We start from the raw sequence: 25,115 nt of genomic DNA, 5'->3' as shown, positions 1-25,115 counted from the left end.
GTAACATTTGGAGGTTCATATTTTGCATACTTGTTCTGGATTTCACTTTTTGGAGGCATTCAGAGATAAGCTTAAAGGTAAACATACTCAAATATAATAAACATTAAAATAAATAGAAGTCTAAAACCTAATGTAGGTTTTTCTAAATCTTTTTGATGAAGTAAAATTTTGTGTATCTATTTATATATATTGTGGGTGTGTGTGTGTATATATATATATATATATATATATATATACACACTGTAATTCAGTTTACGAAATATATATACACACACACAAACAGAACCCTACCAGTATATTTCAGACATTATAAAACATGTAAAAGTAGAAATGTAAAGCAGGAAAGTGAAATACTACATTTTTAAAATTTTATTAACTGTTTAAAAACAGTGTTCTCATTATCTGTTTATTAACTGTTCTCATTATCAAGATAGTTTAGGCTTAATTTTTTTTGTTTTTTTGAGACAGAGTCTCGCTCTGTTGCCCAGGCTGGAGTACAGTGGCACAATCTCCGCTCACTGCAAGCTCCGCCTCCCAGGTTTACGCCATTCTCCTGCCTCAGCCTCCCGAGTAGCTGGGACTACAGGCACCTGCCACCACGCCTGGCTAATTTTTTGTATTTTTACTAGAGACAGGGTTTCACTGTGTTAGCCAGGATTGTCTCGATTTCCTGACCTCGTGAGCCACTCGCCTCGGCCTCTCAAAGTGCTGGGATTACAGATGTGAGCCCCCGCGCCCAGCCTCAAGCTATTGTTCTTTTAGGTTAAAATTTATCAATAATGTTAGTGGTATAAATCTGTATTTCAAGAAGTGCGGTAAGTTCACATCTTTTGACTGATTTATCACATCTTAATAGATTTCCCTTTTAATCTCATTAGTGATACAGTTAAGATCTCTTATTAGAAGTACCAGGCCGGGCGTAGTCCCAGCAGTTTGGGAGGGTGAGGCGGGTGGATCATGAGGTCAAGAGATGGAGACCATCTTGGCCAACGTGGTGAAACCCTGTCTCTACTAAAAATACAAAAATTAGCCAGGTGTGGTGGTGCATGCCTGTAGTCCCAGCTACTTGGGAGGCTGAGGCAGGAGAATTGCTTGAACCTGGGAGGTGGAGACTGCAGTGAGCTGAGATTGCACCACTGCATTCCAGCCTGGTGACAGAGTGAGACTTCATCTAAAAAAAAAAAAAAAAAAAAGTTACCAATTTTGCCATTTTCTTGTAACTTACTATATTGCATTATTAGCATTTTCTTTAATGCATGAATGCATTTTAGAATTCTTTTAAAGCCACTTTGCATTGTGTGTTCTGTTTATTACTGCATCATCAGCCTGCAGGTGGCCTGGCTTTGACCTCACCCCACTTTCCTTCCTTTAGATGGCTCTGTCATCACTTCTAACACTGAGAGTTAGTGTGGTTAGTTGTAAATCCACCTGATTCAATAGGAGTAAATGGAGATGCATCCGTATCAGTTGACGAGAGAGCCTCGTGTCTCTGGTCTATGTTGTAGTGTGATGTCTGGAGTGGGGGTGGGATGCTCAGTCCTCCTTTGTCATGGTCACTGGGGGAAAAGGCTCTTGTTTTATCCTGTATGGGGAATTATTTCGCACACTCTTTGAGGTGCTCTCACTTGTATTTTTGTACCTAAAGTGGCTACTTTTTTCTTTGTATTTAAGACACTTTAATGGAGAATAACAATTAGATGTTAAAAGGTTTAAATGTAGTAAAATACTTTGACATGAAGTTAGATTTCTATCTCTAGGCAAGCCTCATGTCATGGTTTGCCCTGTGTTTCTTTCCAGAAAGCTGTAATAATTCCCTTTTAATACATGTGACCTCCTCTCATAAAAAAAAAAAGTCCTGACCTTTGGGGTCAGGACTGTTATCAGTAAAGATGGAGAAATACTATTTGGTTTGGACTGTAATGCTGACTGTTCTGGGGGAAGTCATCCTCCTTTTCTCAGTTGAGTTGATTGTCGTTAAGTTCCTCCCGTTGGGCTGGAACTGGAGCAAGCCCCGTGACAGTGCATTCCGACGTCTCAGTGGCGGGGTTGCATCTGTTTTGGACATTTTGGAAGTGTGTTTACTTTGGAACAGGAGATGTATCTCTCTCATTTCCTCTTCTCTATTCTTTCCTAACATAAAATAAATGCTTTGTACCTTATAGGAAACAAGGCATTGAAAATATATAAAAAAAGAAAGCCTGAAAAATATGTAAACAGTCGTGACTAACGTTTTGTCACCTGTCTTTTGTTCTTTTCCCATGTGTTTTTAAATATGACCGAAACATAGGCCGGGTGTGGTGGCTCATGCCTATAATCTCAGCACTTTGGGAGGCTGAGGCAGGTAGACCACCTGAGGTCAGGAGTTGGAGACCAGCCTGGCCAGCATGGTGAAACCCCGTCTCTGCTAAAAATACAAAAATTAGCCAGGCATAGTGCACGTACCTGATGTCCCAGTTACTCGAGAGGCTTCCTTGAACCTGGAAGGTGGAGGTTGCAGCGCTCCTGCGGTTGCACGCCACTGCACTTTAGCCTGGGCTAGAGTGAGACTTGGTCTCAAAAAAAAAAATTGAAATATAGATATAAAACATTACTTCTTTTTAATTTAACATTGTATCATTGGCATTTCCCCCTTGTCATTAGGGTTATTTTAAAATATTTTATAATGGCAACATAATAGTCAACGTTTGTAGATGCTACAGTATACCTAGTCACTCCTGTGTACATTGAGGTTGTTTCCAGCTCATTGCTTATGACTTTTTTTAAAACACCTTTTTGTGAAAAATCTCAAGCATATACAAAAGAAGAGAGAACGGTACGGTTTACTCTCAGGTGTCAGTCGCCCAGCCTCAGTAATTTTCAGTTAAAGGCTGTTTTGCTTCCTGTTTACGTACTCACTCCCTACCTCCTGAATTATGTTATGTAAATCTCAGGCATTATGGTGATATTTAAATGGACAAGTCTTACTATGCTTTTGGGATTTTTTTCTTAGGAGGTTTCTATAAAGAGGAATTCTGGCCTAAGGGTGGAAACATTTCATGGTTCTTGTATTGCCAAGTTGCTTTCCAGAAATGTTTGATCCACTTATGTTCTAGCAGCAGGGAATAAGCATTGCCCTCACTTTTCCATTCCCTGTTCGATACCACTTTTTAAAAAGAATCTTTGTCAGTGTGATAGATGAAAAATGTTTTCTGGTTGGCTTAATTTCTATTTATTTGATTTCTAGTGAGAGCGAGTTAGTTACTGCAGGGTCTGTGAATGGAGTTCACATGATGAGGACACCGGCTACCTGAAAAATTGTTTTCTCCCACTGGGGTCCCCACGAAATGCACAATTTGGAGCCTTTGCCTGGAAAGACTCCTGCGGCACAGACAGCACGAGGGAGGTGCATAGTACTGAGGATGGCACACGGGCCAGACTGTCAGGGACAAGTTCATTCATTCATGTCAAGAAGGTGGCTAGGGCTCAGTTTTAAATATATAATTAAGGTTTCGAATTTAGGATAAAGCAGGCTGATGTGACCAGGCTAGAGCTTTTAGAAAGTGGGTAAGAGTGAGGTGGAAGTTGGTTGCCAGCTTGCAGTTCCTTCTTTAGCTTTTGTGTTTACCTTCATCAACTTGTGTTGGACAGACATTCTCCTGATACACTGAGGTGGCTCCGTTTCATAGATGCCTGTGTTGGAGAATGTTTTGGGAACCATTTTCTTCCTGTTTTTAAACTCGGGCTATTCCATGTAGGTTTTATATTTTTGGGAGTATTGGAGAGAACTATTCTTTTTCTTTCATATTTGTTTCTCTCCCCATGGGAGAAATGACCTGTTTGGAAAGATTGGGAGAAAGGATTTCACTGGCATCTGTGGCCACTTTGTCTTCATATCTTGGGATCTGTGGTCCTGCTTTCCTGCAGACCATCCTGAGCAGAACCCTCTGGAGCCCGAGAAAACTGTTCACTCCAGTTCCTTAGGATGTGTTGAAATCAGCTTTGGCCTCAAAGCTGTAGCCTAGCTCTCCTTTCCAGCTTTTTCAGTGAAGCGGATATTGTGCTTATTGCCTCCTGTGTCTGTCAGTAGGTTTAAAAGTCAGAGAGGAAAGTTGAATCCTCAACGGGAGATTCGACTCCCATGAGGGCCCAACACAGCACAGATTCCCTTTCTATTTGCTTGGTGCATTCTTGGCTCATTGATTTTTGACAAATACTAAGAGTTTTACTAAAAAGCTCAGAGAAGCAGCCTCTTGAATGAAATTTGTCTCTCATTGAATTATTAATTTTTAAAGATTTCCTGAAGTTTTATTTACTGAGTTGGACAGCCAAACTGAGGTTTGTCTGTGGTAGGCCTGGCTTATAGCTCTCACTTTCATAATGGCATCTCCTTTCAATCTCAGAAATGGATGACAGATTATATGGTCACCTAATGGAAATGTCATTTTCTTTTCTTTTCTTTTTTTTTGAGATGGAGTTTCATTCTTGTTGCCCAGGCTGGAGTGCAGTGACTCACTGCAACCTCCACTTTCCGGTTTCACACAATTCTCCTGCCTCAGCCTCCCGAGTAGCTGGGACTACAGGGGCGCCTCACCACGCCCGGCTAATTTTTTGTACGTTTAGTAGAGTCAGGGTTTCACCATGTTGGCCAGGTTGGTCTCGAACTCCTGACTTCGAGTGATCCACCTGCCTTGGCCTCCCAAAGTGTTGAGATTACAGGCGTGAGCCACTGCGTCCAGCCAGAAACTTCATTTAAGCAGTCTGTTTTGTTATCAGTTAAGCAGTCTGTTTTGTTATCACGCATATCTGTTCTCCCTTCTGCAGATAAACTGAGTATGTGGCCTGTGTTATTTTATTTTTATTTTATTGTGGTGTCAGTGATTAGGTTGAGTCCCATGCGACTAAGAAGTACTAGTAAGATTAATTATTTTTGACTATCAGAAATACTGTAATAAAGTATACAGATAAGTTTTTATTAGGTGTAACTACCAGAAAAGACTGCTTGTTTGTTCACCTTTAAGTAGAAAACCAAGTTGATTTTCTCTCTTTACTTTTAAGAATGAATATGTGTGTATGACAGTGTGTGTGTGTGTGGCTTTGACTGTCTTTTGTGAAGGGAGTAGTAATTTATATATACCATTTATTACATATAAGTAATTTTAAAAAGGGAAGAAAGTGTGAAGTAGTGTGAATAAGTAGTGTGTGAAAGTGTGAATAACACCCCCTGAAACCTATTCTAAGATGCTCAAATACATATAACATAACAAAACCTGGAACTCTTGACAGAATAGCTAGGCTCTCTACGCTTATAGGTAGGAGTGCCATCAAGAACAGGAGTGGGGAACTGAGCTGCTAACATTTATTTTCGTATGTGATCTGTATTGGAAAAACCAAAGTTTTATTATAATCTCTTATTTCAATTTAGTGATTCAGTTATTTAAAATCTTATTTCTAAAATTACACTTTTTATGTTGTTTAAAAAATCTTTAGGTTTTGGATATTAGCATTAAATTTAGTAGTACCTTAAGGATATCTTACTTTTTTGTGTATTATAAGAAGATATTATTTGTTTGTAAGCCTCCACCAATGAACTTCTTACCTTTTCTCTTTTGTGTGAGAATAAATGTGATCATTATACTTGCTGTTTTTACATTTAATTTGCCTGGGCACTTGAAGCTGAGCCCAGGAGGGATCCACATGCCTTGTGTGGGATCTCTTGATTGTCCTCTGGTGACCACAAAGCCTTCTGGGTGGCAAACGTTTTAATATAAGGCTAGAAACAATTCAGTCAATGTAATTTTGTACTTTGTAACAAGTCTTTTTATAGAAGTGGCACACATTAATTATATTTCTTATTTTAATTAGAATCAGTCGGATTTGTCAGATGAAGAGCTAAATGATGATCTTTTGCAGAGTGATAATGAAGACGAAGAAAATTTCAGGTACTCAGTATTACCTCATTATAAATGTTCTTTATTTAACTAGATTGATAGGAACTGTTACTTATAATTATAATGGAATGTAATTGAATAATGTAGCCTTATATCTTTAACACATGATTACATTCTAAATGGAATACTAGTAATAACTGTAGAAGCCATATGGATGTTCTGTAAACAGAGCAGCTGTTTAAAATCAGTAGTTCTTGGCCAGGCATTGTAGCTCACGCCTATAATCCCAGCACTTTGCGGGGCTGAGGCGGGCAGATCACTTGAGGTCAGGAGTTCGAGACCAGCCTGGCTAACATGGTGAAACCCTGTCTCTACTAAAAATTAGCCAAGCATGGTGGCACATGCCTATAGTCCCAGCTACTCGGGAGGCTGAAGCAGGAGAATTGCTTGATCCTAAGAGGCGGAGGTTGCAGTGAGCCGAGATCGTGCCACTGCACTCCAGCCTGGGAGACAGAGTGAAACTCTGTCTCAAAAAGAAAAAATCAGTAGGTCTTTCATTTAATGATCTCTGTGAGTTCTGTTCAGTGCAGGTTATGAACATTTAGTACGGATATCTACTGCTCTTTTAAAGAATTGCTTTATTTGGGTGGAGGGCAGTGGCCTGGGACTCTTAACTCTCCTGCAGTTTGATGTTGCTGCATTTGTTTTCATTTTAGCCAGTTTATTGATATCATTTACTGAATTACTATTTTGGACACTTTGGGAGGTGATACTTTAGACTCTAGTTGACTGGTACGATGAATATCTTTCTGTTGTTGACATATAGTAAGCTATATTATACGAGGAGAGAGACACTCTGGTAGGTGGAATAATTTTTTTAATTTCATGAGGAAACATGGGGAAAATGTAGACAAGCTCTTGGTTATAAATGTAATTAGTGAATATATGCCATTTATTATTCAGCCATGGATTTGTAACAGATTTTCTAACATAAAGTAATTTTTACAGGTAAAAATAAGTTTTAAATTATTCTACCAGTCAGATAAATTTCCCAATTCCATTGTTTGACATCATTGTTATATTTTGATCTTTTGAGTTAGATTGCCTTTTAGAAATACATCATTGAAGTTTTTTGGCCATAGTATCTTGAAGTGTAAGAGATGTATTAATTTTTTGTTAGGATTGGGTGCTGTGTGTGAACATAGATTTATCTGCACCATCTTGCGTGGGAAATGTTATCTTGTACCTTATTGTTTGTGCAACTGTTATGATTTAATAGGTGGAACATGATTTTTTTGCAGTTTCAAAACCTTTGTTATTTTACTTAGAAATTATGAACAATTTTTAAAGATATTTGTGACTAATAGAAATTTATTTATTTGAACACTGAAATGTATTTTCACACAAATTTTAATATTTTGATTTTCTTAAACAGTTTATAATTTCTATCATAGATGTAAAAGAAAATTGTTCTTAAAATTCCAACTCTGATTTTCTGCTTATAGCATAATACTCCTATTTTTACTTTGAAATCTTAGCAGTTTCTATTTCATTCTGTAAATTAGAATGAAATATAGTCTATTTGATTTCAGTCTTGGACTTTTGCCAGTCAGATGTGTTTCATCTGTGGTTGATTTAATTCTTTTGGTCAAATAACCTGCCGCTGATGATAAGTAGAGGCTCTATATGCATTGCCAGTCTGTGGCCAGCTCCATATAGCACAGTTAGCTCTGCTGTATGCATTAAGGGCTTAGGGCACGGCTCTGCATAGCACTTTGAGTACTGTGGGAGTACTGTGCGTTTGTCAGTAACTGGAATAACTTTTTACCAGTCATGGTTTAAATCTTTGTAACAGCTGTTTATATAATGGTTTAGTTTTGAGCTCCTCTCTTCATTGGTCTTTTTTTTTTTTTTTTTTTTTGTATTTTTGTCCTCTAGTTCTCAGGGTGTTACCATTAGTCTGAATGCTACATCTGGCATGGTTACATCATTTGAACTGTCTGACAACACTAATGACCAATCTGGTGAACAGGAGTCTGAGTATGAACAAGAACAAGGAGAGGATGAACTGGTTTATCACAAATCTGATGGATCAGAATTGTATACTCAAGAGTACCCAGAAGAAGGACAGTATGAAGGCCACGAAGCTGAGTTGACAGAAGACCAAATAGAATATGTGGAGGAGCCAGAGGAGGAGCAACTTTACACCGATGAAGTGTTAGACATCGAAATCAATGAACCTTTAGATGAATTTACAGTGAGTCTTTTCTTCTTTGTGTGGCCAAAGATAACCTGGCTTCCCATGCATAGGCTTCTAGACTGATTTGAAATCTATTTACCTCCCTTGGGAGGGAGGGGAAATTAGACCTTATTATCACTGTCTGCCAGTTTCTTTATCTGAGCTATGACAAAGTTTGTGTTGACAGCTTGTTTGGCCAGAGGTAATGCTCCTTTGTCATTCTGGAAGGCTGCAAAGAATTGTGACCTTGAGGATTGTACCCTAAGGAAGAAAACAGCTTTGTGTTGTGGGGATACACTGTCAATTGTTAGGAGTACTTAATGCAGAGCTTTTATCCAGGCTTTAGACAAGATCTGATAAAGTCCTTCTAAGGTGAAAAGATTATTGACCTGCTAAAGACATCTTAAGGTGCTAATATTCCAGAGTGATTGATGTCCTGTTCATTCATCCTTTTTGTAGCTGAGAACTGTCTAAACCTGAATAAAGAGATTGGAGGTTAGTTTAGGAAATGTCACATATAATTCGTTATCTATAATCGGGAAGCAAGATTGTGCTGATTTTTTATTTCAGAAAGATGATTTTGGTAGGTAGTTTTTTTTTTTTTCCCAAAGTTGAACCAACAAGAAAGAAAAAATGTACTGGTGTAAGATTCTCATCTTTTAATGATTCATCATCAAAAGAGATTTGTTATTTTAAAATAAACATGTAACAAAATTTATGAGGGAAGGATGTGATCTCAGTAGCTGTAGTAGAATCTTAAGGGTTTTTGGGAACACCATGGGGGCCGAGTGATTGGGGCTGTTGGAATGGTGACAGAAGTATGCAAAATTGGGACCTTCAAGAGCCCATTTGCAATGGGAGTAGCTCTGCTTTTCTGTATTTACATCTTTTTTCAGAGTAAGCTTTTGTTTCAAAAAAATAGTTTAGAAGTTGCTGAATTTTGGTCATGTGTATGAGTAATTTTGAAAAGGATTGATTGTTTATGTGGAACCTTAGAATATTTAGTTCTAGTCATGATTGTATTTAGGTGTCTCAATAGTTTTCTTTTTTTTTTGAGACGGAGTCTTGCTTTGTCGCCCAGGCTGGAGTGCAGTGGCGTGATCTCCACTCACTGCAGCCTCCACCTCCTGGGTTCAAACAGTTCTTCTGCCTCAGCCTCCTGAGTAGCTGGAATTACAGGCATCCACCACCACGCCTGGCTGATTTTTGTGTTTTTAGTAGAAGTGGGGTTTTACCATGTTGACCAGGCTGATTTCGAACTCTTGACCTCACGTTATCCACCTGCCTCGGCCTCCCAAAGTGCTGGGATTACAGGCATGAGCCACGGTCCCTGATGCTCAATAGTTTTAAGATTTAATTTTTTTTGGTTAATGTTTGCTCTTCAGTAGATACAGTAATGAGAAATGTTTGTAGTTTTGGTAAATAGAATCACGTAAAAGGCATCATGGGGAACTTGTTATTTCCATAACCCTGTAATAATTTGTTCTAGTAATCCTTCGCTAGTGTAGGCACGTGCCTTCTGGTTTACTGGTGTGTTTGTATGCCCTTAACGTGAGACACTGTAATTTCAAATGCTTTTTGAAAATTAAACCAAGATCTTTTAGAATTGTGCATAGTTATTGCGTAGAGTATTTTATTCTTTCTATTACTCATCAGTAAAATAAGATGATTGGCTAAGAGTCCTGGGTTCCTACCTCCTGTAAGTTCAGCAGTCCAACAAGTCTTTACTGATGTCTAAGCACTGTGGACACAAATATTGCTAAACCGTATCATGAACATTGGCCTTGCCTGTGAACTTAGTACTAGGTGGCACAGATCATAGCGTGGAAGGTGCCTGAAGGAATGCGTGTACACAGCCACATAGAAGTCCTCTTTCACTTTGGTGTTCTTGCAGAGTTTGTTGTAAAGAGAATTTCCAAGTGAGGAATTTCCTTCTCTTGTATTCCATTGTCAAACTTGAGGTTACACATAGGCCCCAGTTGTAATAAAGTCCAACTTAATTATCCAACATCTTGTGGTCTAAGATTAAGGTTTTGAAAAGAAGAAAAGGTGGTAGTTTAATAATACTCATAGTACTTTTCCACATTAAAATGATTTTTTTTCAGAATTAAAGTCTTAAAAAAAAATACTTAGACATTCTGAAAGTGTCCTAATGTTTTCACAGAGAGTTGTAAAGTTGAAAGTTGAGCAGTAGTAGTTAAATGTCTCTCTGTGAGCACTGTCAGTTCATCTTCGTACGTGTGTTCTAGCCGTGGTCATTCTTTTCTTGTTTTATGATGATCACAATGATAACGTCTGCATGGTCTGGAATTGCCGCTTCCTTGGACAGGAGGAAATACACAGAGAATTAAATTGGGAGGTGCTCTCACCTTGCTCGGCAGTGGGAGCCTCTCTGTCTCTGTCTTCTGAGACTGTCACTGAAGCTCAGATGATTTATTCACCTGTAGACTAATGAACACATGAGCAGATTGTGTCTTTGTGTACCCCAATGGTATTTTAGTTTATTAAATGGCTTGTATGGCTGTGATTTTTGTTCTCCCTTGGGTTTGTTAATCCCCTCTTCTAAAGCCAGACTTGAACTCTGAAATGTGGATCCGTTGGAACCTCCGTGTAAAGCCACATGGAGGGGCTTTGGTGCATAACTGGGAGTAGAATCATGAAACCCCAGAATGTACAGTGGGAAGGTTTGCGGTTCCCTATGAAGAAAGGGAGGTCCAGAGATATCAATAAAGCTGGACGCACAGCTCTGCTCTTCTTTCCTGTGAATTTTGCTGGTGCTCTTCTTGGGAGAGGATTGTGATTTCATTTGAAAATGTGTGCTTTTATATTAGTAAGGAGTGTGTATTGGTTTAGTCAACAAAATATTAGAAAATTGGTGGGTGACTTCTACCTTTAAGTGCAATGTTTATTTAAGGCCTTTAAAATTAACATAGATTGAGATCTTATTGTTCTGTAAAAACAACTTCAGGTTGACATTTTATGTCAAGAGTAGCAGATTGTTGTTTACCAGTGAGAATCCAGGGGTGTGGACTGTACTCCATTGTACACTCGTTGAAGATTTGGATTAGCATCATTTATTTGGCTTTATTTGAAATCTGAATGTCCTGCTTCCAGTGATTCATGGGTAGTGATAGTTGTTATTTTGATAGGGCACTAACAGTTTTTTCTGGAAAATGACATGCATTGTGTTCAGATTGTCTTTAAAGAATTGTGGGAACTGAGGTGGTTTGTCACCTTGAATACAGCTACTTTATTTGGGGGTTCTAGATGAGACTGTCATGTACCATAAAGTAGTTGTTAAATTTCTATAGGTTGTTTACTCTTTGAGGTTGTCTGCCTTGGAACCATTTTACTGTTCATTTTTTAGCAAGTAGCCTGGGACCCTGGGATGTCCACCCCCACTGAGTAGGGTCAGATGTTGTCGCTTGTTGCAATACCAGAAGCCCTTCTTTCTTCTCCGCAGTTGTGGTCGTCTCCAGCCAGCTTGCCTGCTTTCTTCCATCTACCCAGAAGGGATGCTTGCTTGCTTATACACCCCTTAAGTTGCATACAAAACCTGGAATCTTCCTCTCATTTGGGAAGGAGGCCTAATGCAGAAACGTACTAAATATGATTTTTAAAAAGCTCCTCTGTTTAATTGCTGACGCTTTTGTTGTCTTACATTGCCACAAAAATAGAGTTGGGCATGATTTCAGCCCCCTCCTGCTGCTGAGCTCCTCTGTGAGAGCACACACACTGTGTCTTTAGGTGGCTCTTCCGTGCTGTTGATTTGCAGAGGAGCTGTGTGACAGAGCACTTGGAGTTTGAAGCAGAAGCCCACGGCACTCGCTCTGGTGGCTGGGCCAGCATGATATGCTTTGTTTGCGTTAACACGCAGAGGAGCTTCCCCTCTGTTTCTGGGCCTCGTGCTTTGTGTTCAGTCAGCTAATCACCATAGTAAAACTTTCTACAATTATTAAGCATGAATCATAAAGACGAAGAGTGCGTAAAAAACCACCCCGAAGCTGTATGAGAAAAACTTGTTTTCTCTTTAATGGCTGTTAGGATGAAGAATACTTGCAGCCTTGTGGTGGGCAACAAGGGCTGCGAGAGCAGGAAGACTGTGTGGCTGAAGATGAATTAGATGAGATTACTGATGCCCAGGTTGCTCCTGCAACTGAAGAGGTATTTGTTCATCTTTTAAAAAGAGTCAAAAGTTTGCTGTTTTCCCCTGGACTTAAAATGAGCATCTTTTTAGCATTAGTGAAAGTCGATACATACCTTTGAACTGTGAGTGTATAGTGAAAAACCTGATCTTTGTAGGCTCCTTGGGAAGTGAGTTCTGGTGTGCTGTGATTTCCGCATAGTGTGTGCCCTGTAAGTGTTAGAGTGTTGTAAATGTTTTGTGGGGATGTGGGTGGAAATCTTTCAGAAATGTGACGTATATGTTAGCGCTTTGAAAGCAGTGCTGTAATTCTTTTTAATTAGTCAATAACAGTTAATTTGGACCATTATACAACAAATACTGCCAGGTTTCTGTAATTAGGTGCATTTTTAGTGTTGAAGAAGTAAGGATGACGAAGCTTGATTGCTGCTTTCAAGGAAATTGGGTTCTAATGTAGGGGAGAAAAAAGACGTGTAAATGCCTGTGATGTGAAAACAAAAAAAGTAAAACCACCTAAGAGAGGCTCAGAGACAGTGCTAGGAGTTCACCGAGGAAACCCCTGGGGAGAGAGGTTCAGGGTCCACGAGGCTTTATGGCAGAGGTGAACCTCTGAACTCTGAGGTAGGTCTTGAAAGGTAGATGCCATTTGTACGGAGAGGTGGGGTGAGGCGTAGAGTTCAATGGTTGCTGTTCTCTTACCCCAGAACTAGCTCCTGTGGGCCAGACGTGCAAGCCACAAGTCATTCTTCAGCCTGAGAACTTCACAAGAGTGTTTCTTAACACTGTTTTCATCTTTTGTCAAGAGGCCATGAAAACTGATACTTACTGGCTTAGGCCATTTACTTTAGATGTTGTTTCAAGGATTTAGACACTCAGCCCAGAAAACATTTTCTTTCCCCCTTTCCCCCTAATATAAATAATACTATGACAGTCTATGAATGTGCATGCTGTGCACATTACAAAACAGAAGCACTTCTTGCCCATACCCTTTCTCCCCCTCCACCAAACTAAATTTGATATTGTGTGTGTGTGCTTTCCTCTCTCTTTCTCGCTCGCTATTTGAAATAATTTGAAACTTAGAGAAAGGACAGAATAATACAAAGAACTCTTTACCCAGATTCTCCAGTTGTAGAAGAATGTCCAAGGAGCTAAGACAAAGCTAAAGAAGATGTTAAAAGCACACAGAGAGTAGAGGTTAGGTGTGTCTTGTTCATCACTGAATTCTGTAGCACTGTCTTTATTACAAAGCTGGCACCAGCCTAGGTTAAACCCGAAAAGGGGTAATTCAGGCAGAAGACATCTGAGAAGAATCTAAGTAGCCAGTAAAGGAGAGAGAATTAGAAGACTGTGTGGAGATCATTCCCCGTGGTAAATAGTTGAGAGAGAAACCAAGGACTTCGGTGCCTTTTAATTTCATGTCCTTTTTGTTTGTGGTATTTTGAAGTTGGAAATCTAATTTTGTTGTTCGTTTTTCCTTGTAATTTATTTTAGTTTTAGATAACAATATTTTGTTTATTCTTCCCTGATACTCTATAGCATATCTTAAAATAGGGAAAGGTTTTGTAGATTTCAGTTTTCAAAAGATGGTTACGTAAACTTTTATGGTAAGGCAGTTAAAGAATAAGAATCTTAACAAGTACTATCATTGCCTGGGTGCCTTCTGGAAGTACCTTCTAGTTTTAGGTGTTTTTAACTTCAATTCCTGGACTGTACTCATTAAAATATTAAAACAAAAGATGACTATTATAAAAAATGGTGACCCGGCTGGGTGCTGTGTCTTACGCCTGTAATCCCAGCACTTTGGGAGGCCTAGGTGGTCGGGTCAGTTGAGCTCAGGAGACCAACATCCATGTCTACCAAAAGTACAAAAAATTAGCCAGGTGTGGTGGCACCTGTGGTCCCAGCTACTCAGGAGGCTGGGGTTGGAGGATCACTTGAGCCCAGGAGGCAGAGGTTGCAGTGAGCTGTGGTTGCGCCACTGCTTTCCAGTTTGGGTGACAGAGTGAGTCCCTGTGTCCAAAAAAAAAAAGGTGATTTTTTTTCCTTTGATTTTCAGTGTCTCTTGTGTGGCGGAGGAGGGAGAAAAAGAAGGACAAATAATTCAGGACTTGAATAAGCAAATGAACAATGAGTGTATGAAGACATGTTCAATAAAAATTAAAAGAAAATGGAGAATTTTAATCTAATATTGACAGACCTCAGAATTATTGATCAGATGTAATCTGATTCACTTGAGAGAGTGTTTTGGAAACATTGTCAGGAGACAGTTTTCTGAGGGGCCTTCGCTTAGCTGCAGATTTTGTGAGCAAAGTGAACAAATCACTGCCTATCCTTTGTTCCAGAATACCTTTTGGAGGATTCTGGTGTATCTGACAGCTCCAGATGCAGTGTCTTCCTCTGGAGTAAGGGCAGGCTTGCTTCCTGCCCATTGTGACACATTCAGGGTTTCCTGTGCAGTGAGGTCCCTCCTGTAACACGACCTCCTATGTGTGCAGGGTCAACTGGCTCTCTTCACGTGGCCCAGTTGGGAGTGGGGCCTCTTGGAGCTGGTGCAGAATGCTACTGCTAGTGATACAAATAACATTCTCCTAGTCTCCTTATTTCTGACGAAGAGTCTTAGCCTTCTTACAGCTTCCATGAAATGGTGGCCAGCTAACTTGTTAGCTTGCAAGTAGAGTAAAATCTTACACTCTTCATTGTTCTTGACAGTATTAAAAGCTTTAAAGCTCTTGTCCTTGGACTCATCAGTTCCACCTTAGCAAATTTATCCAAAAGAATTAATCTGTGTTCAAAGGTATATGTATCAAGTATTTGTTAGCAGCATTGAAAATAAATGGAACCAGTGTATAGAAGACCAAATCACAGTCTAACCTTAAAGTGGAATGCAATATACCAAGTGTTGTCTTAGTTCTGTTTGGCTTGGAAAGGTGCTCATGATGCATTAAGTGTAAAGAGCAAGATGATAAAATTCTTCCCTTCCGCTCCCCCTGTAACTGCAGATCTAAATATGTGTGTGTAATTCTCAAAAAAATAAGTCTATGTAGTTACAGATGGAAATGGTAATAATGATTACTGCTAAATGTTGGAATTATTTAGCCTTTGTATTCCGGTATTTTCTGATTTAAAATGTTTTTTACTATAAGCAAAATAACTTCTATAAGTAAAGAAATATTCTTTTTCCTTTTAAAATATGAAGAGACAGGGCAACACAAGGTGGTTAAAATGCCAACCCTTGAATTTGGAAGGCAAAGAGCTAGAAGTTGCATTTGCTTCACTCTTGTGATTATTATTATTATTATTTTTTTGCTGTTAACACTCTCACGTGAAACATCCTAAGGGTTGTTTTCAGTATGAATCTTTCTAGCAGAAAGAGCTTATCCATATTATTTTATCTTTTTTATACCAATTGCTAGATGTATTATATACTTTTTACTTTTAAACTGTGTATCTCATAATTTAAATTTACCGTTGAAAAATGTTTTTAAAACGTATTCGTATATTTACTTTTTTATCCTTTCCTTGATGGTTTTAGTTTACTTTGTTTATGTTGCTTGCTTTTGTGATGAGGGCAGGTTCTTTGTAATGCTCTTGATCTTAGGACTTTCAGTAGTCCTTCCTGGAGGCTGGTGATGTGCTGGTCTTTTACACTAGCAATAAATACTTTGGTCTTTTTTTTTTTCTGCTGCATTGTGGAATATTAGTCAATGAGATAATTATTGGGAACTCATGTACATAATACTGTTTTAAGTGCTGAGAATTAGAAGTTGCTAGTATTTCAACTTTTGTAGGATTTGGTTTTGGCGGGCTTGTGATCTATCTTTTTTAGAAGTCTAAATAAACTGTATAGTCCTCAGGGAGGAGCACCATTTTTAATGGGCCACATACCCCTCTGTTTTGGTGTCTTCCTAGTCCCTGGACTCCTTTTCCTAAACCTCTGTGTGTTGCTGAGCATCCCGCTGTTGCTGAGCAGCCCGCTGTGCGCTGTGCCCCACCAGTGTTGCAGCACGCCTGGCTCTGCATTGCTTCAGACCGGCAGAAAGTGTGTTGCAGTTTTCCACATGACTTCATTCTTGGAGCTCTGTGAAGGTCTATATTAGAATCTTAATTATAGAACTTAAGAGCAATTAATTAATTTTAATTGAAAAGCCTATTTTAGGTGACTCCTTTTATTTAACTGATGTTCTTGCTTGGTTCATATAGAGAAATCACTATATTTGAAACAAGTTAGATCTAATTATAAAGACTAAATATCAATCCTTTTTAGTTATGCGGCCACATTAGTGCCAATTATGCCATTGTCTTCTAACATAGTTATTTAAAAAGACTTGCCATTTTCAAATTGTTTTGGCATGTGTAAAGGAAGAAATGGGAGAAGCTTTAAAAACATCTTTGCACCATTTAAAATACTTGTGAAATGGTGATAATGTTTACATTTAGAGATAAGCATAGATGTCAAGTGTACAGTAAGTTTTGATACATGTATACATCCAAGTTACTATCCCTTGGTTGAGAAGGAACAGTTCCATTACGCAGAATGTTTTTGTCTGTTCAGTCCTGACTCCTCGAGTAAAGCTTTTCTTATTTCTCTACCTAGACTGGCATTTCCCAGTCTGGAACATCACCTAAATGTAGTCATCTAGTGTGTGTGTTCCTGTGTCTTGCTTCTGTTCCTCAACATGTTTTTGAGATTCATCCAAGTAGTTGTGTGTATTAATAATTTATTCCATTTTATGGATGTACCCCATTTGTTCATTCTCCCAGTGATAGACATTTGAGTTGTTTCCAGTTTTTTTGTTATTATGAATAAAGCTACTAAAAGGATCTTATTATCCATATTATCCATCTTTTTGTGGATGTGTCTTTTTGTTTCTCTTGGTTATTAACAAGTAGTGGAATTGCTGAGACAGTCTAGAGGTATGTTTACTTTTATAACAAACCGCCATTGGTTTTCCAAAGTGGCTGTACCATTTGGCACTCCCATCAGTAATGTGGAGGAGTCCCCATTGTTCCTCATCATTTGATGTTGCCAGTCTCTTGATGTAATCCTTCTAGTGGGTGTGTCATCGTGGTTTTGGTTTGCATTTATCTGACCTCTAATGATGTTGAGCACCATTCCATGAGTGATTGACTTTTGTATATGTTCTTTGCTTCTAGTTTTAGTCTCTCACTCAAAAAAAAAGTGGGTTGTCTTTTTTTTTCTATATATGCTGTATATAGCCCATATATTTTTCATAGAGAAGATATGCTGTCTATACATATATTTTCTACATACACAATATATCTTTTAGGGAGAATATGTATGCATACATACTGCATATATTCTAGATAGATAGTTGTCTGTATATTCTGGATATCATTACATTGGCAGATAATTACATATTACATATTCGTACTATAAATATTTTCTCTGAGCTTGTGGCTTGTGTTTCCATTTTCTTTTTTTCTTTGAAACGGAGTCTCGCTCTGTCACCCAGGCTGGAGTGCAGTGGCATGATCTCGGCTCACTGCAACCTCTGCCTCCTGGGTTCAAGCAATTCTCTTCCCTCAGTCTCCCGAGTAGCTGAGATTACAGGCACGTACCACCACACCTGGCTAATTTTTTATATTTTTGGTAGAGACGAGGTCTCACCATGTTGGCCAGGCTGGTCTTGAACTCCTGACCTCAAGTGATCTGCCCGCCTCGACCTCCCAAAGTCCTGGGATTACAGGTGTGAGCTGTGACACCTGGCCTCATTTTCTTAAATATGTCTTTTCATGAGCAGAAAATTTTAATTTTGATGAAGTACAAAGAATTTTGTGACCTAAGAAATCTTTGTTTACTCCAGAGTTATTATCTTGTTTTCTTTGGGACACTTTACAGTATAATTTTAGTTAAGATTATGATCTTTCTCAACGTGTGTGTGTGTGTGTGTCTGTGTGTCTGTGTGTCTGTGTCTGGGTGTGTCTGTGTGGTATGAGATTCCGTTTTTTCCATGCGTTTTTCTGATTGTTCACAACTATTTGTTGTAATTTCTTTCCTTTCCCTTTGGAGTGCCACAGTGCTTGTCCTGACAACAAAATTAGGTTTTAGTCTCTTTCTGTTCTGTCGTTGTTGTATCCTTATTACCAGTACTATACAGTCTCGATTACTGTAACATGAAAGCACATGGTGTCAATCCACTAATTTTATTCTTCCTTTAATTATTTTGGCTATTGATGGTCCTTTGAATTTCTGTATAAATTGTGGAATGGACTTGTGAATAGCTACTTAAAAGTCTGGTTAGGATTTTGATAGAGAATGGATAGTGTTTTTAAATCAAATTGGGAAAAACTAACATCTTAATAATCATATTGCCTGTTAATAACGACAGTTTCAAAATTCTTCCTTCTCAATCTGTCCATTTCTTTCTTTCTTTTGTATCATTGACCTCTGGTACTGTGTGAATAGAAACATTCAGGACAGACATTCTTGCCTGTTCCTGATGTTAGGGGGAAAATGTTTATTTCATCATTAAGTATGTTAGCTGTACATTTTTATATCAGATTGAAGAAGTTCTTTTCTATTTTGAGTTTGCTGGGATTTTGTTAAAAATCAGAAATGGGTATTGAATTTTGTTGATGCTTTTTTTCCCCCATCTATTGAGATAATTATATGGCTTTTATTATTGTAAATTAAATTAACAAAAAAATGATGAACCATGTTCCAGATTTTATTTCCATTTGACTAGTTTTTCTCTTTATGGCCTCTCACTGGTCTAGGACCCAAGCCACGTACCCCATTGTTGTCTCTCCATTCCCCTTTATTGGGCGACAGTTTCTTAGTGTTTCCGCGTATTTCATGACCGTGACAGCCTTAGCAAGTGCTGGCTGAGTATCCTGTACGGTGTCTCCCAATCTCGGTTTGTTTGACGCTGTTTTCATGATTAACCTGAGGTTGTGGATTTTGGAAAGAACACCATGGAACCCTTGTACCACTGGGCACGTGACATCCACAGCATCCCTGGCAGCGCCCACCCTGGTCATTTGGGTCAGTGTCTGCCAGTTTTCTTCATTGTAATGTTGCGTTCTCTTTCCTTATCCGGTTCTTTGGAAACAAGTCACTAAGTCTAGGCTACCTTAAGGGGATGGGGTTGTGGGGAGAGGGGAGGAAAGGAACTTAAGCCCCACCTCCTGGAGAAGGAGGAGGGGGAGGAGGATCTCCATAGATTTGGAATTCTTCAGGTAAGATTTGACTGATTTTGAATGTTAAATCAACCTCATGTTTCTGGATAAACCCCACTTGGTTGTGATGTATTATCCTTTTTATATTTGGTGAGTTCCGTGTACTTTTACTTTTAAAAAGGATTTTGTTTCTGTATTAATGAGGGACATTGGTCTGTAATTCTTTTCTTCTAATTTTGCACAGTTTGCTCAATCTTTCCAACCCATAAATTTTCACTGTTGGTAGAATGACTTTCATTTTATTTGGTGATGTGTCAGTTATTCTATCAATAAGCATTAAAACTGTGAACTTTTGTAAGCAATGTTTTCTCTCTCTCTCTCTCTCTCTATATATATATATATGTATTTTTACATTTGTGTATGTGTGTGTTTCAGAGAATTACTGATTGTTTCTGTTTAGATTTTGGGATAGAATATTCAATTTTCTTTCAAAACACTGAGATCCTAGTTTCATTTTGGAATTAACTGGAGAACTTCAAAATATATACAAGTCTGAGTATCGTTCCCTCTTTGCTTTTCCAGTTCTTTCTCCATTTATGAAATAAAGCCTATGTGGGCCTCTCTGTTTTTTAAGTCCTTTGATGGTGATTTTCATATGCACTCTGTATTAAGAATTAAAAATAAATCTTTGAGGTTTTCACAATAAATCAGTAACTAAAAATCAAAACTTGACTATTTTTTGGCAGTGTCTATAGTGAAATGAAAGATTTACATGCATGTTTAAATGTTAACACAACATAATCTTAGGATAGTTTGATTTTTATATTGTAGTCCCACACTACCCATCAGTGGAATGTAGCTTGTCAGTGGCTTGCTAGGTAATACTTGTTAAAAAATTACATAGAAGGCCAGGCGGAGTGGCTCACGCTGTAATCCCAGCACTTTGGGAGGCCTAGGTGGGCAGATCACGAGGTCAGGATTTCGAGACCAGCCTGACCAACATGGTGAAACCTCGTCTCTACTGAAAATACAAAAATTAGCCAGGCTTGGTGGTGAGCGCCTGTAATCTCAGCTCCTCGGGAGGCTGAAGCAGGAGAATTGCTTGAACCCGGGAGACAGAGGTTGTAGTGAGCCAAGATCACGCCACTGCCTGGGCAACAGAGCAAGACTCCGTCTTGGGGAAAAAAAAATTATACGGAAGATCAACATTTTGGCAGACAGGTTAATTTTCTAAACCTTATGGTCAAGGGAGATGGATTTTTTTAAGCCCTTTATTTAGAATAAGAGGTGGTATTTCTTCAGTGGCTGAAGAGTTAAGCCTAGCTTAGTGAATGTCGTCAAATGGTCTGCAGTCGAGCAAGTGGTATCAGCCGTGGTTGGTGTCTGTCAGTTCAGTTTCCCTAGTCTTTGATAGAGTTGAAGGTTTAACTGAGCCCCAAGATTTGGACCAGAAGTTTGCATTCTAGGATGGTTCCATCACTCAAAAATACTCCTTGTGCTATCCTTTTGTGGCTATACCTTTCCTTCTTTCCTAACCACTGGTTACCGGTATAATTTTGTTCCTTAGAGAATATCATATAAATGGAGTCATTGCAGTATATAACCTTTTGAGGTTGACTTCTTTTACTTAGTATAATGATGTGTTTATGATGTTATCCCTGTTATATCAATAGGTCATTCCATTGTATTGCGAAGTAGCATTCTGTGGTCTGGATGTACAACAGTGTATCCATTCATTCATTGAAGGACATTTAAGTGTTTACAGTTTTAGTGATCCTGAATAGAATAAACATTTTCCTATAGGTCTGTTTGAACATAAGGTATCATTTCTCTAGGGTAAATATCTAGGAAGAAACAATTTTCTTTTTTTTTTTTTGAGACGGAGTTTCACTCTGTCACCCAGGCTGGAGTGCTGTGGCCGGATCTCAGCTCACTGCAAGCTCCGCCTCCCGGGTTCAGGCCATTCTCCTGTCTCAGCCTCCCGAGTAGCTGGGACTACAGGCGCCGCCACGTCGCCCGGCTAGTTTTTTTTTTGTAGTTTTAGTAGAGACGGGGTTTCACCGTGTTAGCCAGGATGGTCTCGATCTCCTGACCTCGTGATCCGCCCGTCTCGGCCTCCCAAAGTGCTGGGATTACAGGCTTGAGCCACCGCGCCCGGCCGGAAGAAACAATTTTCAACTCATCTTTATCCTCCTTAGATTTCTTAGATGGAGATTTGGATGCAGAATAAACTATATTAATTTCAGTGCTGTCTTGTTTTACATTACACTTGTTTGGAAAGTCTTTGAATTCTGCTTACAGTTGTTAATAGTTGAATTGAAAATGACTTTGTAGAATCTTTGCTTTGTTGGTAGTGATTTCTTTTCCTCCCTTTTGGCCTTACTACTCTATTCAGTCTGTGGACCTAAAGTGTTGGCGTCACCTGGAAGCTTGTTAGAAATGGAGAATCCCAGGCCTCACCCTGAATCTGCTGAGTCAGAATCTGCTTTTCAACATGATTGCCACTGATGACTGGGCATTGAATTGGAGAAGTGCTGCTCTAGAGCATCATGGGAGTGCAGAAGAGATGTCCTAAGGAAGCTGGCTTTGGTTCTGTTGGAAAGTGTGGTGCAGCATGTACCTTGCAGGCATCCTTCTGATTTCAAACACTCAGTAGTACAGAAATAATGGTATCAAACCAGCAAAAATCCTGAGATTTTGGTACTTTAAAATTCTGCAGTATGCTGGACGTCAGCGTACTGAGTGCAATTGTCAGGCTTACGGTGAAAGTTGTAGTTTACGGTCATCTCCTGCTGTTCAGGCATTTGTGCTCCAGAAGATCTTTTTCCACTTGGAGGATTTATAGTAGAGTTTGCGCATTTGTAGTTGGTCTTTTTACATCGAAAATACTGAAAAAGGCAAGAATATAAAATGATTGTGTCATTGGTTTGTTTTCATTTTTTTCTTGTGCATTTTCTAATAAAGTTCACTGTTACTTCTATTAAGAGAACGTATTATAAATCACGAGAATAAAGGAGCAAATATATTTTCTTCACATTGATAAGAAGTGTTTAAATTGACCTTGCTCTCTGTAGGTACTAAGAGTGGGTCACAGAGACTGATCGAGGTGAGAGGTGATTCTTTCACTAGGAACATGAGTGACACTTGGCAGTAAGAATTGTCCATAAAGAAATTACTTTTAATTTGGGCTGAGGTTAGGGAAAATTTTTGTAGGGAATACTGATATAATAAAATTTCAGATAAAAGCTGGTTTTAGTGTGAAGACATGACTAAAGAAAAAAAATTTCTCCTTTTCAATAGTCTCAGTCAAAGCTAGTGATAAATTAACTCTAGACAGTGAGAATGATGTAAGCAGGAGTGAGAAATGATGAAAAGACTTTGGAGGCTGTGTCAGTACAACAGCGGCACGTTCAGACTGCTTGTCTGTCAATGAAGGGAAGGTAGTTGGGGTCAGGAGTTATAAAATGTTAAGCCTTTAAGTTACAATAAACTCATAGAACTTTAGTGTTAGTTTAATTAATACATTGAACTTTGCTATGATCTGTGTTAAACTCAAAGCGATAAGTCCAGCAGGAATTTTTGGAATTTGTTTATTCTCTCAGAAGTGTAAGCAGCAATGATGTGTAGGACTTTGTCTATTAATTGCAAGCAAGAATTTGACCTTTCTTTTTTTTTTTTTTTTGAACATTAACTGTTAATGTTTAAGGTTATTTTCTCCTAGAGTCAGTTGAGGATTTCATGTGGCCTTTTAACAGGACATTTTGCAGTATTTTTTACCTCGTAAATATAAATAAATATTTTAGCATTCTTTAATATTTAATTCAAAAGAATATGAACGTGCTGCCCTTCTCTTTTTGCCTTGTGTGTCTGCAATGTAGGGAGGTATGGAAACACTGGAACTTCAAAAGGACATCAAAGAAGAATCAGATGAAGAAGAAGAAGATGATGAAGAATCTGGACGATTACGTTTCAAAACTGAAAGGAAAGAAGGAACAATTATTAGGCTCTCAGATGTAACTAGAGAGAGAAGGAACATTCCAGAAACTTTGGGTAACTTTTTTGCCTGTCTCCCATCCTTCTTCACTCTCATTTCAACTTCCTCCATAGTATTGCTGTAATTAAAGTAGGCAAAGAAGGTTGACTGGATAATTGTGGCTGCCATCTGGAGAGTGGCTGGACCGTGGAGTGAGTGCTGTTATGGTACTGTAAAACTCGTTCTTTAAAATCATTGCTGTTGATGGATTTAAGATGCTTGAATAAAATGTTTAAGATAATTAAAAAAAAAATTTTTTTTTGAGTCTGTGGCCTAGAGCTGCTCTTATACATACTATGTGGTTCCTGGCTAGTCTTGAAAAGGTGGCATGGGGATGGTAGCTATGGGAATGTGTTGACACTTCCCAAGACCCTAAGGTTGTCAGGGCGAATTCTCTACAAGACTGGTTTATATTTTGTACCTTTTAGTGTCTTCATAGCTGTCTTTTTTTGTGTGTTTTCTGCGGTTCCTCTGTCTTTACTGAGACAAGCTGACTCGTTTGTAGAAATAATCGCTCTGAGCAAAGCTTGCTATGTGAAAGGTCTACTAGACAGCTGCTGATTCACAGAGACTTTTAATAGTGACCCTACCCCTCATTATACAGTGTTTTTCAATGTCCACTGCAAAGAATAAAGCAGTGATTCCAAATTTGAGTGAGCATCAGAATCTCAGAGGACTTGCTAAAACACAGATTTTGGGACCTCCTCCCAGCTTCTCTGATTGATTAAATATAGGGTAGAGCCCAAAAAAGTTGAATTTTTTTTGTTTTGTTTTTGAGACAGAGTCTCCCTGTGTTGCCTAAGCTGGAGTGTAATGGCACAATCTCGGCTCACGGCAACTTCCACCTGCCGGGTTCAAGTGTCTTCTGCCTCAGCCTCCTGAGTAGCTGGGTCTACAGGTGCGCACCACCACACCTGGCTAGTTTTTGTATTTTTAGTAGAGACGGGATTTCACCGTATTGTCCAGGCTGGTCTCAAACTCCTGACCTCATGATCCACCCGCCTTGGCCTCCCTAAGTGCTGGGATTACAGGCGTGAGCCACTGCGCCTGGCCTAGAAAGTTGTATTTCTAATGAGTTACCAAGCAATGCTGCTCCTGCACTGGTGCTTCCAGAACCACTGGGATATTGTCCTTCTGAGGAGGAGGGCAGGCGGGCAGGAGGACACAGGGGCTCTGCCTGCTGTCTGGTCTTGGTCTAGATAAGAATCAAGACTTAACTTTCATGATTACTTTTATTACTTCTTAAAACTGTTATTCATAGTCGTTTTTTGTCCAAAACATGAGCCTGTACTTTAAGTAGCAGATACGAATTCTGTAGAAGGACGCTAATCTCCAAAGATGCACAAGTTAGCAGTAGTCAACCAGTCTTACCTTAATTTACTAGGCAAGATTGTTCAGAGAGATTCTTCTAGAATCTTTGTGTTCTCTCTGTGGTCTAGTTTACTGCTACTACATCTTGTGGCCCAAGATTTCCCTAGACTTTTTTCAAGTTATGGTATGAAGTTGCCAGTTAATCTGAAGCAGATTTTTTAATATAACATCTTTAATTTCTAAGAAATAGAGTCTGGCATTGGCCTTAGATTTTTTAATATAACATCTTTAATTTCTAAGAAATAGAGTCTGGCATTGGCCTTAGGTGAAAGATGGAGCGAAGATCTTAAAACAGAAGGATGGGAATAAACAAAACATGTC

The 25,115-nt window shown here is 38.9% G+C and overlaps 1 protein-coding gene across 1 annotated transcript in view; it reads left to right on the top strand.

The window, feature by feature from the left end:
* Nucleotides 1-25,115, top strand: part of RBM33 (RNA binding motif protein 33) — a 135,950-nt gene that overhangs the window by 29,767 nt on the left and 81,068 nt on the right. Inside the window, 3 exon segments of the mRNA XM_017860563.1 lie at nt 5,842-5,918; nt 7,806-8,124; nt 23,269-23,440. Coding sequence (XP_017716052.1) covers nt 5,842-5,918; nt 7,806-8,124; nt 23,269-23,440 — 568 coding nt within the window.

The sequence above is a fragment of the Rhinopithecus bieti genome, unplaced genomic scaffold, assembly GCF_001698545.2.
Source record: "Rhinopithecus bieti isolate Rb0 unplaced genomic scaffold, ASM169854v2 scaffold_50877, whole genome shotgun sequence".
NCBI lineage: Eukaryota > Metazoa > Chordata > Mammalia > Primates > Cercopithecidae > Rhinopithecus > Rhinopithecus bieti.
The sequence above is the reverse complement of the archived record's forward strand: the minus strand, read 5'-3'. Positions and strand labels throughout refer to the sequence as shown.